The 18,831-nt window shown below is 48.7% G+C and overlaps 2 protein-coding genes across 2 annotated transcripts in view; both read left to right on the top strand.

Moving 5' to 3' along the window:
* RHEB (Ras homolog, mTORC1 binding) overlaps nucleotides 1-3,057 on the top strand; it is a 40,823-nt gene extending 37,766 nt beyond the window's left edge. Inside the window, exon 8 of the mRNA XM_040546200.1 lies at nucleotides 2,539-3,057. Within this exon, the coding sequence (XP_040402134.1) occupies nucleotides 2,539-2,631 (93 nt within the window). The 3' untranslated portion in view covers nucleotides 2,632-3,057. The remainder of the gene's footprint in view (nucleotides 1-2,538) is intronic.
* Nucleotides 3,058-10,107: 7,050 nt separating this feature from the next.
* CRYGN (crystallin gamma N) lies at nucleotides 10,108-18,524 on the top strand. Its single transcript, XM_040550250.1, has 4 exons — nucleotides 10,108-10,149; nucleotides 11,085-11,387; nucleotides 12,744-12,889; nucleotides 18,311-18,524. Exons 1-4 carry the CDS (start codon nucleotides 10,108-10,110, stop codon nucleotides 18,444-18,446), a joined length of 627 nt encoding a protein of 208 aa, XP_040406184.1. The 3' UTR covers nucleotides 18,447-18,524.
* The last annotated feature ends 307 nt before the right edge of the window (nucleotides 18,525-18,831 follow it).

Raw genomic sequence — 18,831 nt, 5'->3', positions numbered from 1 at the left:
GGCAGCGTGCGTTGCCCAGGCTGACATCCACTCCGTTTCCTCCAGGGAGGAAGCCAGATGGCTTTCTGGAGGCTAGATGTGACCTGCGGTCTGTAATTGGGCCATATGGAGGCAGATGCATATGAAGTCTGGCTACATTCTTCATTCCTCGTTGCAAAACAGTTTTCTGCATTGTTTAAAAAGCTCGTTCTAAAATCCTTCAGTGTGTTTGGGCTGAATTACGAGGCGCTGTGGGTTAACTGGAGGACAGTGATTAAACCTTCTCAGTGAATGTGTGTTTTCTGGGAAATGAATTAACAAGCCCTGGGAACTCCTACATCTCAGTGCTTCAAACAGCATGGCTTTGACAAAGAATGTGCAGCTTCTTTGTTGACAGAATAGATTGTGGGATTATTTTTTTTTTAGGAGGTGCTTTCAAGCAGGGATATGAAGGACTTGTGCATTAAAATGAAAGCATTGGAAATGTTAGCTGTAAGTAACGACACATCGGTACAGTGTATTTGTAAATCAGCACAGCACCTATTTTTGGCTAACGGAAACTGATCAGTACTGGAACCAGGTTGATAGCAACTGGAGTCCTGTCCTTGGCTTTCCTAGAGTCTGATTTGCCCAGGAAACATGTTGTGCTGTGGTGGACTAATGAGCCACTTCTGCTAGATTCTGTTTGGATTGCAGAGAAACCTCATTATGTGGGGGAATAATCTATTTCCAGCTGATCAGGTATTTTAAATAGTTCCAGAGATGATACTGTGCACAACTGGTATTAATATGGGAAACTGTAAAATTCACTCTAATCTTGTTAAGAATACTTCAAGATTGTTTGGAGCCAGTTTAGTCAATGGGTTTAATTTGGAAATGATCCAGTTAAGAATTATATCCTGTGGAGGCAGAAAAACATCTGTCAGGCCAAAACACATGGTCATAAATCACAGGGTGCTTTTCTGCACGCTGATTAAAAACAAACAAACAAGCTTGAAACTTAAAATGGCATGTATGGGATGATCAGGAACCAATTCCAAACTGGAGATGCGTGCTGAAGTACTGATCATGCAGTGAATCTTCAACTGGGAAATATCATAGTGAAGAAAAGGACTTCAGCAGCATATTTGACTGTTGCATGGATTTCTTCTTAAAATTAGGAATTCTTCTTAAAATTACTTACAGGCAGTCTCAGGGGGATGTTGTCTGTTGTAGTTTTAGTGTCTGGATTTTCTGAGGGAGGCTAGTATACACTTTTGAAAGCCTTAAAACTGAGTGCATCCTGGAAAGACCAGATGTATGGTGTAAGGTATTTATTGCAGCGCTCATGATGTTGTCCCAGGCACCTTCCTATACCCTTCTTTCAGTATTTTTTTGTTCATTCGTTTTGTTTTAAAGATATCTATACTTAAGCAAATTCTCCCATAGAATCTTCTGAATCTCTCAAGTGCTCTGGCATCCTTTCTTAATCTCTCTGATTCCATTAAACTCATTTTCATTCTAGCTTTCCATCCAACGATTTTTAACTGGTACTCTCTAGCATCCACATGATAGGGGAGGTGTTGCCCTTTGGAGCCCATGCACACAGTTTCACTACCTGAGAACAGCAGAGCCTTTTTCACCAGACTCTGCTGTGCTAAATGTGGATGAAGGAGACTCAGCATAGACCAGACCAAGGGGAGTTGTTAACAGAAGGTGACTCCTACTCCAGGAGTATTTGCTATCATCCTTCTGAAGGGGAGCAAAGGGATGGATGGTGCCTGTGTGCTTCATGAGTCTGCGGAGAGGCTGCTTAGTCCTTTGTTCCATATGGTAAACTAGGGTGTCTGTGAGCCTGATCGTGTTAGTGATACTTATCTTCTAGTTCCAGCTCTTTAAAATATAAAAACCTCTTTGTACTCAGACTTCCTCAAAGAATAGTGGTTAATATTAGACAATGGCTAGTTTGACTTGTGTTTCCCTTCGTGGTCTTGCACCGTGTCAAATTGCGTTGTTAACTACAGATAAGATGAGAGCATCACAGTGGTCTGGAGGGACGTGGCTCTTCTCATAGATCAAGAATATTAAATTAACCCTCATACTGGGGTGTGCGAAGTCAGTGCTTTGAGCTGAAAAATCTGCCTTGTTCTGTAGTTACTTGGAACCTTAAAGATTACCTGGGGGAAATGAATTGGTTTGTTCTCTGGAGAAACAAAGCATCAAAATCTTCAATGCTGTCGGTCATTCAAAGCAAATTATTATTATATTATTAAATTATTATTTAAATACTTAACTATAAGTCTGCTTTATATTTTATTAGCTCTCTTTTGCGTATGGCTCAATTCAAACTTTCTCTCTCTGCAGTGATAGAGAGAGTAGTTGAGGATTGTTGTGGAGAAGGGTTTCACACTATTCCAAAAGTTTGTGTTCAAAACTGAAATTACCCTATTTTCCCTCTGATTTGGGAATGTGCTTTGGACATGCATTTATCTGTTGGTATAGCCAGTGAAACCACTAAGATTTTTTTTAAGTGTCTGGTAGTTTCCTCTTACCTACTAATCTTGTTCTCTCTCCTTGCAGACTGCCGTTGATGTTTTTAAGAGGATAATTTTGGAGGCAGAAAAAATTGATGGGGCAGCTTCACAAGGGAAGTCTTCGTGCTCAGTAATGTAATTCCACTGCAAAATCTGAAAACACTGGGAATACATTCTACCTGAAGAAGCAAAACTGCCCGTTATCTTTAAGGATAAACTATGCTTCTTTTTTTTTAATTTTATTTTTATTTTTTTCTTCTGTTAACCTGAAAGATAAACAGTTGGTTTGGAGCCTTTCCCTTCAGATTATGTTAAACTCTGACTCCTGTGCAAATGGCTTCACTTCCATTTTCAAATTTTAAGCAATCATATTTTCAATTTATATATTGTATTTCTTAATATTATGACCAAGAATTTTACTGGCATTAATTTTTCAGTGTAGTTTGTTGGTTAGAATAATCATCAAAAATGATGCATATTGTTACACTACTATTAACTAGGCTTGGATATCAGTGTTTCTTTGTGTTAAATGTATACTTGTAAATAAAATAGCTGCAAACCTTAATGTTCTGTTCATAATTTTTTGTTAGTTGCCCCATGTCAGCTTGCTTTTATGAAAAATGTTCACCTGCTGGCCTTAAGAGGAAGTGTGGGATCCTTGGAACCGCTGGATTGACTATTGCTTAGGCAATCCCAACCATTTTTTTTGCTACTAGAACTCCAGGGTGGCCAAATAGCTCAGCTGTATTTTGTGCCCTGTGATGGAAAGGAGATGCAAGGGACACCTTGGTCTGATGTGGAAGGGAAGACCTGGATTTTGGCAGCCAACCTACGCTGTTTTTTTCCTTTGTGTAACTGTAAGAGCTGTGGAGGAAAGGGCACGCAGCTCTCCCAAGGAACAGGCCAGTACGCACCTGCACTGCAGACTGCTCCCGTCGCCTTGTAACTAGGAGCGCTATCAGGATGGAGTGGATTTATCCAGGTTACACGTGTAGACTCGCTAAGGAAACAAAAATGTCACTTAAAATAAATTGCACGTCTTGAACAAATTGATGTGAGTTGTTTATCGTGCATTTCTATACTTGTGCATCCAGAGAGGTGGGTGGTCTCCTGGCACCTGGCCTCTCACTATGTCAGTCCCACTGCAGCTCTGGACTGCTTCGCCTAGCCACTTGCGAGCTTTTGCTGGGCTTTTGGACTCAGGGCTTAACAAGCCTTAAAACCTTAAGTCTAGAAACAAACTAATTCAACTATGTATTTAAAAAGATGTGCAGTTGACCTACTTTGTATAGAAGAAGATGCTGATTTAAGGGAATGTTTTATTAAAGGAAGTGTTTTCTCATGCATTTCTGTGTCCATTGAAAACTTTTGATTCCTGCCAGGGATAAAATGGAAGGGAAACTTGCAATGTTTTTGCAACCAGAAGTAGCTTTTACATTTCATTCTGTTCTAAATGATGCAAATGGAGAAAATCTCACCTCTTTCTTGTACAGCGGTTCCCTCATACTATTGAGTAAATTGTCTGAACTCCACATGTGAGATTAACGGGCTTCCTGGACAAAAAGGTTTCTGAAAGCTCATTTCAGTTACCTAAATTTTCATACCCTTACAGAAGTTGAACTTGTATTGTATGTGATCACAGAAGTTCAGCACCATCGGTGTGCTCATTCAGGGACAACAATACATGCTTTCATTTCAGAACCAGGCTGATCTGGGGCTGTGCAGCAGGTTTCCTTCACAAGAACCCAGAAGCAGGGCAGATTTTCTGGTAATGAAGTTGTAGAGGATTCAGAAAATGGTTTTTAGTAGAGCTCAGGGTCAACATGTGTCTGTTTCGTGTCATCCTTCATTGCCTGATCCTGAGATGATTTCTTGCACAGCCAGTGTCTTTGGCATTGCATTCTGGACATAGTTACAAATTCCCGTGATTACTGATATATGTATATGTGTGTATATATATATATATATGGCTTGAAATAGGCAAGTTCAGTATCTGACTTGTCATGTATGTAGGCATGAAAAGGTGGAAGTTGGAGTACCAGACAGCTCAAATACTCCATGTACTAATTAAAAAAAATAATGCCCACATGTACTCATAATCTCTGAAGCCTGAAAAAGTTGCTTCATTAAAGCCTTAGCAGCTAGCACACTTAAAGTCTTAAAGGGTGTGGATGAGGAAATGTGCAACTTGATAGTCTTGAGATAATGAAGGCCCTGCTTTCAGTGGTGAAGCTTTTCAGGGGAGATCAAATGCAGATGCAGGTTCTCTGGATTATTTGCAAAGAGAACTTCCAAGAAGTCATTTTATGTAAGAGCTGAAAAAAGGCATCCAACATAGATTGTTTTCTTTGTCCTATGGCTGGCTCATGCAGTAAGAAATGGAAATTATTCTACTTGCCCAAGCCTTTCTCTGCTCTTTCTCTGCTAATAAGGTCTAAAGAACAGCCACATGCGATAGTCTTGCACTTTTAATGAAACATGTAGTCAGACATGATCAGTGTGAACCACTTGCACTTGGGGATCCAGAGATTTCAGGTGACTTCTTGGGATGGCACCTTCCAGCAGCTAGGACTGTGGGCAGCTTCTTGCTTCCTTACACTGGTGAAAGGGGGTGGGCAATCTTGGAAGCCCTGTGTTATGTATGGAAGCAAGAAATAGTATTTAACAAACCACTGCCTGCCTGGAGTTCATACAGCCTTGTCTGGCAGCTGCCCTGATCCTGCTGAGGATTGTAATAAATGGTGTACGGGTTAAAAGGTAAATCACGAAGGCAATGACAAGTTCTCTGGCCCGCGCTAGAATAAGTTTGGTGCACACTTAATGAGGCCCAGCCTTATTCTTCAGGGATGGTCATTGGCGAGGGTGGATGTGCAAAGGTCCTTTTCCTGAGGAGGAAATGAGCAAATTTTAACTGCCATAAGTCAAGTTAAATTCCCTCTGACTTGAGCGGACTTAAATTGGTTCTGGTAATGGCTCCTGCCTTACTCGTGCTCCTGTCCAACTCCATGCTTTGCTGCACGAAGACAGAAAGCTGCACGAAGACAAAACCCTTGGGACTGGTGCTGTTCAGCGGATGGAGGATGGACTGCAGGCAGAAGGTGGATACGTAACGCTGATTTTTCACTGCTTCCACGCTGGGTGAACTCCGGCCCTGTCTGATTGACTTTGCAGCAGGGGATGCTTGGAGTTGGTCTGCCTTGGGGCTATGCAGTGTCGTGCCTCATGTTTCTTCCCATCTTGTGCAGAGGGGTGGCGAGTGCTTCTGCAGAAGGGTGTTGAGCGCCCACTGTTGTTCCCTGGAGAAGAAGAAAGCTGTGAAAGTGGGTTTATGGCTCCCTGGGGCCTGCAGTAGCTGTCTGGTAGTAGTTGAGCTAAGTAACCTTACATTATTGCCCAGCCAGGGGTGGAACAACATGGACTGAAACTGGACTTTGCATAAGAAGTTATTATAGCATTGGAAGAATTGAAGACTTCAGGCTTTCCATTTTCTAGCTTCTTTGAACAGAGAAGTTCCTACACCCGAATGTGCACCCTGACACCGACCGAGCAGCTCGGGCATCACTCCTGCAGTTACCTTGCTGCTGCAGCCAGCTCGCTTCTCCAAGCATGAGACAGGCCACGCCCTGAAGTGGAAAAGGCATCCTATGTCGTTACCTTACTGTGTGCTTTCACCTTTTTTAAAAGAAATGTGCGGTCTTACACCTTTGTTGCTACAGAAGATGTGCTGCCGCTCCGTGCCAGTGTTACGGGCACTGATCCACCCAGGCTTGCTGGGCTTAGGTCGCTAATTAGCGCCGCTGTGCTGCGGCCTCTCGAGAAGGAGAAATCAACAGGATCTAATTAGTCCTTATGTAATCAGTACGGCTCATCTTCGGAGCATGCTGCTAAGGCTGGCTAATCTTCACAACCTCATCTAATAAGGTCAAAATGACTCCCCCTTCACAGCTGGGGGCGGCAGGGCCTTGCGGCAGATGTCCTTCACGCGCGGGCACGGAGGAGCCGTGGCTGAGCTGGGGCTGGTGCTAGGTGTCCTCGGCGGCCCAGCTGCTTCTGCCACATCCTGTTCCCGAGTGAAACAAAATGAAAACTGAAAGGATTTTACCAAAAACCTGGGACTTTCTGACATCTTCCAACATGGGATCCGAGTCCCAGCTCGGTCCACTCACTTACGTGGTCCTGCTTGTTGACATGTGCAATGAGCTACACTAATACTGATCCCAGAGTCTTCCTGACAATAAGCTTTTGCTTATTTTTTCAGTATCCATCTCTGAAATGCAGCTAAAAAATATTTGGCTTAATCCGACCAGCAGCTGCCAACTGTGAGGCATGGGGCTGTTTTTCACAGTGGGAAACTGGCCAGGTCTGAGCCATGATTCTGTTACAGAGTTTGCACAGGCATTAGGAGGTTTTTTGGAGCCTGCACTCTTATGTGGTGACACAGGGTGTGTCATGGACACGTAGGTCACCAGGATGCATGGTAGGTCACCAGGAGCGACCTGGTCTGGTGGGAAGTTTCCCTGCCCATGGCAGGGGGTTGGAATGAGATGGTTTTTAAGGTCCCTTCCAACCCAAACCATTCTGTGATTCTGTGTCGGGGGGAGCCACCCCTTGTGGAGACGTTGCAGAGGTTACGTCTTGGTGCATCTGCAATGAAGACCACATGTAGAGCAGTGGCTGTGTAGCTGGTGAAGCCATCGCTAATGAGCTAGAAATAGCTCTTATGGAAGTACATGAAGACATCTGTGAGCTTTTAAGCTAGATGGCCTTTTGAAAGCAGTAAGAGACAGAAATGTACAGGGCCTGGTCTTACACTGCTTTGCAAATACCCAAAGCTCTTCCAGAAGTCGGAGCGTGGCCCTTTCAAAGGGTGCGAGGCAACTTCTTGGCTGTTGCTCACCTAATTATTATTTGCATGGAGTCGCACTGCCCATATGAGGTGCCTCTGAGCACAGGACGGCGTAACGCTAATCCTGTGCCAATAAACATTCCTGTTAGCGTTTGCTGGGTCACTCCTAAAGCTTTGCCTCCAGGAGTCACACCCCGCTCTCTTGAGGAAATCTCTTTGTCAGAGGAGGAGCAAGTTTGGCTTCTCCCCACCTTACCTCAGGTATTCCAGCAGGATCTTGTCAGCGCCACGTAACGCAGCAGATCTTTGTGGGACCGTCGGCGTCTGCTGAGCAGCACGGAAAAATCCCCCCATAAAGCCCATAAAACACCCCGTCGAAGCAGGTGGTGGTGTGTCACGGCCACGTTTGGGGCACCGCCCGGCCTGGACTCGTTTCTGCCATGCTCACAGCCTGGTCCTGTGCTCGCAGGTCCTGAGGTGGGACATGGGGATGAGGGCGGGACCACTGGGGAGATGGTCCTGGGTGGTTGTGTGTGGGCTGGTAGCATGACCACGTCTACTTCTGTGGTAAAACAGCGCTCCTTGGGCAGCAGTTCCTGCTCAGACCCCAGCCAGATGGGGTCAGAGAAGATGTCCGTCAGCCCAGTGTCCTGTCATGCCAATGGTGTTGGCCTGGACGGGACAATGAGAAGAGGGCCAACGTCTGGCAGTGTGTCCCCAAGTCCACAGCCAGCCACCAGCCAAAGGGCCTTCAGCATCAGGGAAGGGGCTCTATGATAGCCACAAGGGATTTTCCTTGAGTTTCTTGGTGAGCTTTTGTTGGGCACTGCTGAGCAGCTGGCACCAGCAGTGTGCCATGGCATCAAGTCCCTCCCTCCTGTGTCCCCAACAGAGTCATGGGGGCTCCAGGAGGCCTGGGGCCTCATCCAGGGAGTCCTGTGCCTCTCAGGTGGGAGAGACCAACAGGGAGGACGTGTCCTGGATGCCAGTGGGTGTCCAGCCACACCTGCACCTGCTCTTCTGGGGCTGCTTCAGCACTTTGGGGCACCTGGAAGCAAATGTTGCCTCCAAGGCTGCAGCCACAGCCTTTAGGCTGAAATTGGGAACAATGGGAAAATGGAGCTGTGGGCTGTGACACTTGGGGACAGGCTGGCTGGGCCTGTGCTCCTGCAATGCCGTGTTGCTGCCAAAATCGTAAGCTCTGGGGCTCATCTGTGGCAGTATAGGCATCAGCCCGACACCACAGTTGGTTGTGGGTGATGGAGCCTTGGCCCAGGCTGCCCAGAGGCTGTGGGGTCTCCTCCTTGGAGAGCTCCAAAAGCCGCCTGGCCATGGGCCTGGGCACCCTGCTCGGGGTGGCCCTGCTGGGGCAGGGGCTGGGCCCGAGGGACCCCGAGGTGCTGCCAGCCTCACCGGGCTGCAATTCTGTGATATGATCCTGCAACCAGGCACCAATGGGAGGTCAAAAGGCTGCTAGGGGCTGTAGCCTTTTTGTCCTTTACAAAAGAATAGGGGGTTTTGTCCAAGAATTAGGATTTGTTCTTCAGTATTATTTTTTTTCCTTTTTTTTCCTTTTTTTTTTTTTTAATGGCTCCTTATTTTTTTCATATCTTTAATGTGCTTTCTCGAAGAAATATGAAAAAAAGCAGTCGCGCCCTCTTTCTGTCTCCTTAAATAGCTTCCCAACCTGTTAGACAGCTTCTAACAAACTTAACAGCTGGGCTGGAGTCTCAGGACGTCCAGTCCCTGCAGATTTAATTACAGCTCGCACCTTAGGAGACACAGGGAAAATCCCACCGTGAGACAGGGCCAGGGGAAACCTGGCTTCGTGGTTAGCTTGCTTTCATGGTTATTTTGGGGGCCGGTCTGCAGTGAATGTTGTGGGTCTTCCTCTCCGCTCACCGGAGAGCTGATGGAAACAGCTGCAACCATTTTGATAAGGGCACGGTTTTGTGGGTTTTGTTTCTTTATTAATTAGCCATTTCTCCATTATTTCCTGGACATGGAAATGCAAGCAGCTTTCCTGCCCCCCTTTCCTGTGGCAGTGAGGCAGGTTTGCTTGGGCTGGCCAAAGGATGCTCTCCCTTCCCCAACACACGCGTGCCTCCTCCCTCCTCCTGCACACCCCAGCCACTGGTGTCCTCCAGCTCAGCACACACGCTCATTAACTTTTACATCTTAATTGAAAGGGCGGCGTGTGATTAATCCTTAATAATCACCTCCTTTCTTCGCAAATGGTCTGTAATCTTAAAATGAAGCGGTTAAGGAGGCCGGCGGGGAGGGAGGGAGGCCGGGCTATGCTGCAGGACGAGGCTGCAGGCACGTGGAGGGGTGGGAGCAACCCACCAGGAAGGGAGTTTTGGGGATGGATTCGAAGCATGCACCCTGTGGGGTTTGTGGGCTGGGGCTTTCTCTGGTTCTTTGTCCTGAGAAGTCTTTTAAAGTCTCTGGATGCTCTTAGATCATAGAGGAGAGCAATGTGAGGCTGGTTTCAATCAGAATCACAGCCTGATGAGGCTGGCAGCATCTCTGGGTGCTTTTGGAGCTCTCCAAGGAGGAAACCCCACAGCCTCTGGGCAGCCTGGGCCAGGGCTCTGAGATAGTGTTTGAGGTGCCAGATGCAGAGCATCCACTGTGGTAAAGCCATAATTGTAGTTCTTTGGGAAATATTAGTTTATGGTCAATGGTATTGCTTTAAAATCCCTCTAATCCTGCCTTATATATGCCTTTTGGTGCTGAAAGATGGAAATATTCATAAAAACAATGATCATGAGTAACACGAGTGAGCTTGTGAGCCCAGCTTTGGAGGGGGTGAGGTCCGTGGTGCTCAGAGATGCCAATTAACGGGGCTGGAAGGTCGACCAAGAAACCATTTCTCTGATGGATGGAGTGCAACGTGCTTCTGGTGAGGAGTCTTCCAAGGACATTTGCCACACATCAGTAGTGGGGGAATACTCTGGGAAAAAAGCAACAGCAGTTTGGTAAAGAAACAGCCATGCTTCGAGTGGCTTCCTTCTCCTTATTTTCTTGTTGTCTGCTCTATATAAGAATACAATAAAAAAGAAGAAATCCTTCAAAAAGGAGCAGTAAATGCACACCGCTAATTGACCGAAGCCCTGCCAAGCAAATCTTTTGTTAAATCGTCTGCCCGAAATCAAAACCCCGCACTCAGCAGGCCCCGGTACCACCAGTTCTGCCTACTAAGCACGGCCGCGCAAAGCCCCGGCTCCTGCCTCTTTGTCCCAAAGCCCTCGCGACAGCAGCCCCGGCTGCCCCCGCTGCTATATAGCGGGGTGGCCGACGGCTCCGTGGTTTTGGTTTGGCTTCCCCTTTTTGGTCTTGGAGAGCAGCCAGCAGAAAATGTCTCAATACTCAGGAAAAGTGAGTAAAACCCAACTGCTCAGCTCTCACCAGGGGAGCCCGGGTTTCTATGGGGTGAAGGTAGGGGTTGGGACAATGTTCCCATGGCACGGGCACAAATTTGGTAGAAGGGATGGGGAGGGTGCAGCGAAAGGAGCCGCGTTTGAGAGCGGAGCTTCCTGTTTAAACATTCCTGCTGGAAATATGTGAGGGAGCGAGAAGTGTCGTAAATGCGGGATGCGCTGCCTTCCCAGAAAAACAAACACGGCTCTCGGAAAAAAAAAAAATGCCGGGGATTGTTGCATGCTCCTTTTGGGAAGTGGATAAAAAACAAACCGACCCCGAAATGATGCATCTGTGAGAGGTTCCTGTTGGCTTGACATCAGGGCCTGGCTGTGTCCTGCTCATCACCACCGTGCCCTTCTCCTTCCCCATCCCAGATCACCTTCTACGAAGGGAAATGCTTCACGGGCAGGAGGCTGGACGTCTGTGGGACCTGCAGCAGCTTCCAGGACTGGGGGTTCCTCAACCGGGTCAACTCCATCTGCGTCCGGAGTGGGGCTTGGGTCTGCTTCGCCCACCCCAACCTCCGAGGGCAGCAGTACGTGCTGGAGCATGGCGAGTACCCCCACTTCCACCGCTGGAATGGCCACGGCGACCGCCTGGGCTCCTGCCGGCCCGTGGGGATGGTGAGTGGCTGCCCGCGGCTTGGCCAAGCGTGTCCTCGTTGTGGATGAAGCCTTGGAGGGGACGGAGATGCCACGGGGCACCAAATGCAACGGCCTCGATGGGAACAGGGTTACTCCTGTGGTTTGCAGACGAGGTGGGGACGAACTGATGGCATCGCGTGCCTTTTTCACGTGGGTTGCTGCGAGATGCTCAAAGAGGCTCAGTGCTGGGACAAATAGGGACTGAAGCAGCTCAGCATCCCCATGTGCACCCCGGGGGATTCCCAAGCCGGACCCATGAGGCAGCTGTTCCAGGTGGATTTTGTCTGGATTCTCTGCTATTGGAAAAAAGAAATCAAATAATTCCAGACTACCACCTCTTTTTTCCCCAAATGGAGAGCCCTCCCCTTATGAAGCTTTTAAAAGCACCACCTGGAGGAAGGTATAATTGCGAAGGTTAAAAAGCAGCAAAGAGAAGTGAAGCTGGGTTCATTCTCCCTTTTTGATTCTCCCATCCCTCGGGACCCCCAGGGCAACCACCCAACCCATCCAGGCCTGGAGGGGTTTCTTGCCAGCCGCTTTTTGGCACGGCGATGGGCACCTCCTTCCCAGAGCACCCCAGGACGGTGCTTGCTGTTCCTGCTGCTGGTCCTTACACAGAGGGATGCTTCCCAGGGCCCAGAGCCAGAGCAGAGGGTGCACCTCCCCTCCTGGCCCTCTCTTTTCCCCCGCTGGATGTCCGTGAGCGCTTTCAGGCGTTTCTGCAGCGCGGATTCCCGGAGGAATGTTTGCTCAGGCGCCGTATCCGCTCGCCTGCTGTGGGGTTTGGCACCGCAGCCTGGCCGTTCCGTGCCTCGGCGTGGTTTATTTGAAGTATGCGTTTAGGTATTCTTTGAATTCGGCTTCAGAAACCCCGTTCAGCTCGGTCTGCCCCGTGTGCCTATGCTGCAGAGAGGCTGCAGGACTCTCCCCAGAGGAATTCACCTCATTTCACCCTCAAGGGCTCAAATATCGATGCTGCTGTGAAGGTTTCCCTTCCCGTTCTCTGTTTTATTTCTGTACTTCAAGAAAGTCACAGCGGCTCCTGTAAGGAACCGCAGATTCCTAATTAATTAGTTGGGGGAAACATTATGACATCTTTTCAGGGGGGGAGGAATTCACAGAGAAGAGGTGGCTGCGTGTGCCCGCACGAGCGCAGCGGCTGCAGCTCGACATGGCCGGGAGGTGGCACGAGGTTATGGCACGAATTTTTCCTCCCATTTCCACCCCAGAACCTTCCCTCTTTATCTCACAGAAGCTGGGGAAACAACTCACCGTGGGTTGATTTGTTTTGTGGGTTGTTTCTTTTTTGGCTGACTCCACTCCCTCTGCCCCCAGCACGGCGAGCACTACAGAATGGAAATATTCGAGGGGAGCCGGTTCAGCGGCCGCAGCCTGGAGCTCACTGAAGACTGCCCCTCGCTGCAGGGACAGGGCTGGGACAAGCCCTGCGTCAACGCCATCAAGGTGTACGGCGACGGCGCGTGAGTATCCTCCGCATCCCTTCCCGCACGCCCTCCGGGGCCAGCGTCAGAGCGAGGGATGCAGCTGCAAAGGAGCCAGCGGGGGGAAAGCCTGTTGATGCTGGAGGAGTTTGGGGGAGCCTCAAAGTGTTAGTCAAGCCTGGGGTTTAAAGATGAATTTTGGTGACTCCAATATTGAGTGTGGAATGGGACCTGCTGCAAAGGGGCATGATTTTTGTAGGGTGAAAGGTTACAAGAGCTCTGGGGCACCTTGAAGATGCATGAAACTTAAAACTCAATCTTTCTTTCTTTTTCTTTTTCTTTCTTTCTTTCTTTCTTTCTTTCTTTCTTTCTTTCTTTCTGTCTTTTTCTTTCTTTTTCTTTCTTTCTTTCTTTCTTTCTTTCTTTCTTTCTTTCTTTCTTTCTTTCTTTCTTTCTTTCTTTCTTTGTTTTTCTTTCTTTCTTTCTTTCTTTCTTTCTTTCTTTTCTTTCTTTCTTTCTTTCTTTCTTTCTTTCTTTTTCTTTCTTTCTTTCTTTCTTTCTTTCTTTCTTTCTTTCTTTCTTTCTTTCTTTCTTTCTTTCTTTCTTTCTTTCTTTCTTTCTTTCTTTCTTTCTTTCTTTCTTTCTTTCTTTTTCTTTCTTTCTTTCTTTCTTTCTTTCCTCTTTTTTTGTTTTGTTTTTAACATTTCTGTGCATGTTTCCAAACACCTCTTTAACACCCTCCCAGAGGCTGAGCTCTGGGTGCTGCAGGTCAGGGCTTTTGCTTTGCAAGCAGCTTCTCCAAGGTTTCCTGCAACCCCAGGAACCTCCTCGGACACCTGAAGTCCCAGGCATCTCACCTTAAAATTAAATCATTTCTTGCGAAGACCATGGCAGCTGCTGCAGCATGGAAGTGGGATGCCCCAGTGGGGTTTTTGGGCACTCCCCTGTCCCTCATGAACCCATTTTGTGGATGCGTTGCCCCATCCTCCTGGCCAAAAGCCCTGCACGAGAGTGGCTTTGCCTTGGTCTTGCTGTTGGGTGGCAATGTGCCTTTGTGCCCCATGAGCATTGTGGCACTTTGCCTGTCCTGGACTGGATGTTGCACATCTCATGTGCGTCAGGTTTGTGATGCTGGGTACTTTCTGTCCACAGCAACATCTTCCCAAAATGGGAAGGAGTTTGGTATGCCCTGTGACTGAGACATCCTGACCCTGGGTGTTCTGCAGGAGCCTTTCCGATTCAACCAAAACCTCCCCATTTCAAAAAAAAAAAAAGACTTTATGGTCAGGCAGTGACAGTTCATTAAAACCAGGGAGCATCCAAGGGAAGAAATGGATGGAGCTCACTGGGGACCCCATGAGCACTGAGCATTTGAAGCAAAAGTCATTTGAGCAGTGGGGAGAACCAGCACCATAAAGCCAAGAGAGAGCCCAGGAGTGTGCTAAGAGTTGCAGGATCACTCATTTACCACGTCTCTTTTGGATGGCCCATATAAACCCAGATGGTCCCAGAGGTGCTGCAGCTCTTCCTGGTGCTGGCGAAGTCCTGCCTCGGCCATTTGGAGAGCAGAGGAGATGCAGTCACCAGAAACAAGGAGAATTTCAGCCGCAGGCTCTTTCCAGCTCATCCCCAGACGAAAAGCATGCCTATACTACCCTGCACATCCAAGAGCGATGTAAAGCAGGGCTCCTCTGAGCTTCCAGCAGTGCCCAAACCTCACTCCGCTGTTTTTTCCCTCCTCATTCCCCTGGCATGACGTTGGTTGGATACAGAAATATTCGTTTCCCCTCCAAAGCCCGCGGATGGTGCCATGTGCTGCAAAAACACTACTTGCTGCACTTGCGGGGGTGGCTGTGCCCGTGGGAAGTGATAATGGAGAGGCTGGAGAGGCAGGAACAGAGAAACGCCTGCCTTTGGGATTGTGTGGGGCTCAGGGACATGTTCCTGTCCCTTTGGGGCTGGGGACACAGGGACAGAAATGGTGCTGGTGCAGCTGTTGAGGCGATGCTGGGAACGAGAGCGCTGTTCCAGGGCACTCGGAGACGTTGCTGCCTCCGTGGGAGCTCGGCGGTTTGATGGCAAGTGGCTTCGCACTTCCCACCTGCAGGGGATTGCTTGGAAATCATTACTTTAAAAAGCTGAATTTGTTTCATGGTCTGGGAGAGAACACCTAAAAAAAGGGCTTTTCTGAACTATAGTGACATAACCTGGAGAAACCAAACCAAACATTTATTCTGCCCGAATCCTACACAGGGAAGGATGGAGCCCCATTGCTCGGTCAGAGCTGAACCTGCGGCACCCACCGGGCTCCCACGCCCAACCCATCGGCCGGCTTCAGAGCAAGCCAGGGCACGTTTCAGGAAGAGATGGGTCAGCAGACCGCAGGTTTTTGGTTTTCTCCTGAGGCCAAGAGGCTGAAATTCCCAGGTTTGTGGTATACATGCGGGTACAGCGAGCGAGAAACAGCCGCTCCTAGCAGGCAAACCCAAGCCATGGGCTCCAGTGTAAACATCTCATTGACTTCAGTACAGCTGAATGTTCGTTGTGCTAATTGCTGAGGCCCTTCAGACAGGACAGGCTGAATTTTAGTAGCCACAGCAATTTTGGGGTGAAGCAGTGATTTCCGCCAACGCTGACCTGCGTGTTTCCCCTGCCCCCATCACCCCTGCTCTTCTCGGCATCCCTCCCCAGCCACGAGCAGGCAGAACGGAGCCAGGTTTCTTGCTGCCAAAGCCCTCCTGGATTTTCAGCGCGAGCAGCCAGGTTTGGCTGACGGGGCCCCAGCCGGATCCACGCAAGGTTCATTCCAGCGTCCTCTGGGTTTATGTGCTAATGAAACGCAGCACGGAGATGTTGGGGGGTTGTGTGCTCTGTGCCTGGATCGACTTGCCCCTGCTGGGCTCGAGGACAGGATCGTCTCGTTTCTGGGCTGACTGACTCCATTGCCTCGGTTGCTGATGTTCTGGGGGAACGTAAATTTTAGGAAATAAAGGAAGAGCTAAGTAAGCCGTACAATCCTCACTCATCACCTTGCACTGCAAATACGCTTCAATCCTGTCCTTCTGCTCTTCTTCTGTTTCGCTGCCTTCCCCTAAGCAGGGGGGGTCCCCAAACCGGTGGGCTCTCACCACCAGAGCAGGTCGTGCTGTCCACTTCCATCTGCCCCAGGGCCTGCTCAACTGCTCCACTGACCCCGTGGACATGAACCATGGGCCTGGAGAGAAAGACAGATTTCTGGGGCTACGATGGGCTGCTCTAGCCCCGCACTGTTCCCTGGAGTCCCTCCGTTGCTGAACGACACCCTAGAGAAGGGTTGGAAGGACCACCATCTCCTGGTGGGCCAGCAACGCCCTGCGACCTGGAGATGAACAGCCCTGTCCTACTGCCGTGCATTATTTTCAATATTAGGTGTTCTCAGCGGGAGGGAGTGATTGGAAGGCAAAGAAAGTAGGAGTGGGAGCTCTCTTCAAGAGTTTTTGAGGGAGAGGTGGTGAGCTGATGGAAGAAGATCACCCAAAAATACTCAGGGATGCGTTGCTGGGATGGGGTAGAAAAGGAAGAAAGTCAGGCGTGCCTTATGAATAAGGCGGGGTGTATTCAGAGGAGAATGACAGTGGTGTAAATTCTTCTTAATTAAGCTGAAGGGCTGAGCACCCTCTCCGAGAGGTCAGGTACACGAGGGTGCACGCGGCTTTGGGGCACCCTGCCGGTACGCGATAGTGGGCAGCCTTCAAGGAAAGCCTGAGGACAACTTTGCAGTTCCGCTTCGGATATAAACTGGCTGCAAGAAGTGCCAAAGAATGAACTTGTTTGTTTGTAGGGAACGCTCAGGAGCCAACTGTCTTGGCTGAGCACATTTCAGTGATGCTGTGCGCTTGTGGAAAGGAGCAGGACCACCGGGACCACATGGGTGGGTGCCCTTCAGAAGTGCAAAATAAATCCAGACATGTCCAGGAGTCTGTGGGGTGGCTCAACTAAACACTCTAAGCTTTTCCTTTTTTTTCTTTTTTTTTTTTTCTTTTTTTTTTTTTTTCTTTGATAGTGCTCATGGATGACTGGTTTTATAAACAACATTTTTCCTAAGGGCTGCAGCTTTCAGCTCTGGGTCAGACTGATCCGAGCTCAGCAGCTGTTGTCTGACCCTGGAGGCTCAGCAGTCACTGGCCCGTGCAGGACTTAAAGGAGTTTCTCCCTGGAAATCCCATATGCAGTAGGTCCTAACCAAGATGTCACAGCTGAATGTCTGGCAAGAGATCGACCACAAAAACCGAATGATTTGGAAGATTAACCTTGTGCTCTGCTGTCATTGTGGAGCCTGCAGATGGGACGAGGAGCAGAGATCCGTGAAAAAATGACCTGTGATTCTGGGAAGAGACGAATGAGGCAGAGATGAGAAGTTCAGCAATGACAGGGTGGAAACCTAAACGTAAAACTATCAGAGCAATGGCAAAATGATTAAAAAGCACCAGAGATTTAAACAGAGGAAAGAGGTGATAGTTGTGGCCGCATTTAAGACCATGGCATGGTGCGTATTAAAAGGATGAATAGAAAGAAGAGCAGCAAAATGTGTCCTCTTCAACCATCAGAATTGCTCCTGTCTTGAAGATCTTCAACTGGATATGCTACAGGTATGCTAAGGAGACTTGGCCAAGCTAGGTGAAGAGGTCAGCTGTGCCAAAGGGTGCTGAGTGCTCTGTCTACGTGACTACACTCCAAGGGAAAGTTGGAGTTAACTCTGGGCGTAGAGACAAGGTGAATAAAACAGACCCCAAACCTGTTCCCTGTTAGAAATATCAGAGAGAATTGCTAGGAAAAAGAGAAATTACTAAGCGTGGCTATAGACATGGTTCCCATCACAGCTGAAGAGTCAGCTCAAGGAAGTAAGATTGATTTCTAGTGTAGCAGGAAGGATATTTCTCCTTAGAGTCCAAAATGTGTTTACCCAGCAGTTGAGGGGCCTTTTGGGGTACACCCCAGGAATTTTTTCTTGTCCAGCCTTTGGGAATTCTTCAGACTTGCCTTGCTTCTGGACCCTGAAGTTTGGTTTTATGATTTAAAATTTTAAATTTATTAGATTTTTTTGGGACTTGTGTCCTTCTTTAGTGCTGAATGCTGTGAATTTGTTTCTGTCGTGTATGGTGAAGATCAGATTTGTTGCGTCTCACTCTGCTCCTGCATAAACATACAACTCCTACAGCAATGTGAAGGGGGAAGGCTCTGGTCGCAGGCTTTGTTGCTGGTGTAACCCAAACCAACTTCTGCCCAACCTGGCCATGGGGTGACTGCCAGGCTGTGCTGGAAACTCTTCTGGGGGCTTTCTGTGTGCTGAACGGGGCTGGGGCTGCAGGCCCTGGTGGTTCACAGCACAGAAGCTCCTAAATGCAGCTGCTCAACGCATGGCCAAGCCCAGCTTGCACAATGGCGCCGCGGGGCCCCACGTAACCCTCCCGTTCTGCTCAGGTGGGTGCTGTATGAGGAGCCCAACTACCGAGGCCGTATGTATGTGGTGGAGCGGGGCGAGTTCAGCAGCTTCAGAGCGTGGCAGGCATGCAGCTCAAGCGTCCAGTCCGTCAGGAGAGTCGTCAACTACATCTAGCTGAGCTCTCAACCCAACAGCTGAGACCGGGCATCACCCCCTTCCTGCCCACTGGCCCAAGGAATAAATCATTAAACATCAGCTTTTGGCTCTAAGTATATTTTTTTTCCATCGATTGTATGAGTTCGAGAGGGAATGGACTTGCAACCTTTCTAAGCTTGAGCTACGTGCTGGGATTTCATTCTTCCTGGTGCAGAGATCTATATGGAGGACACAGGGGTGATGGCACAGGTCTCCTCCCAGAACTGGTGGTGACAAGCAGACCTGGGGAACCTCAAAACGTGCTCCCTGTGTGGTTCTGGTCTGAGATGTGCTTGCTGTGTCCTGTCCAAGGCCACCACGCGATGGACCCAGCCAGCTCCTGATGCCTGGAGGGGGGTCAGGG

The sequence above is a fragment of the Cygnus olor genome, chromosome 2, assembly GCF_009769625.2.
Source record: "Cygnus olor isolate bCygOlo1 chromosome 2, bCygOlo1.pri.v2, whole genome shotgun sequence".
Classification (NCBI taxonomy): domain Eukaryota; kingdom Metazoa; phylum Chordata; class Aves; order Anseriformes; family Anatidae; genus Cygnus; species Cygnus olor.
This window is presented reverse-complemented; position numbering and strand designations above follow the sequence as displayed.

What these genes read in the sequence shown, in the direction of transcription:
- CRYGN (XM_040550250.1), top strand. Translation starts at nt 10,108, where the DNA reads ATGAGTAACACGAGTGAGCTTGTGAGCCCAGCTTTGGAGGGG. An exon ending in CCTGCCGGCCCGTGGGGATG is followed by an intron (nt 11,388 to 12,743) that starts GTGAGTGGCTGC and finishes CTCTGCCCCCAG; the next exon opens with CACGGCGAGCACTACAGAAT. An exon ending in AAGGTGTACGGCGACGGCGC is followed by an intron (nt 12,890 to 18,310) that starts GTGAGTATCCTC and finishes CGTTCTGCTCAG; the next exon opens with GTGGGTGCTGTATGAGGAGC.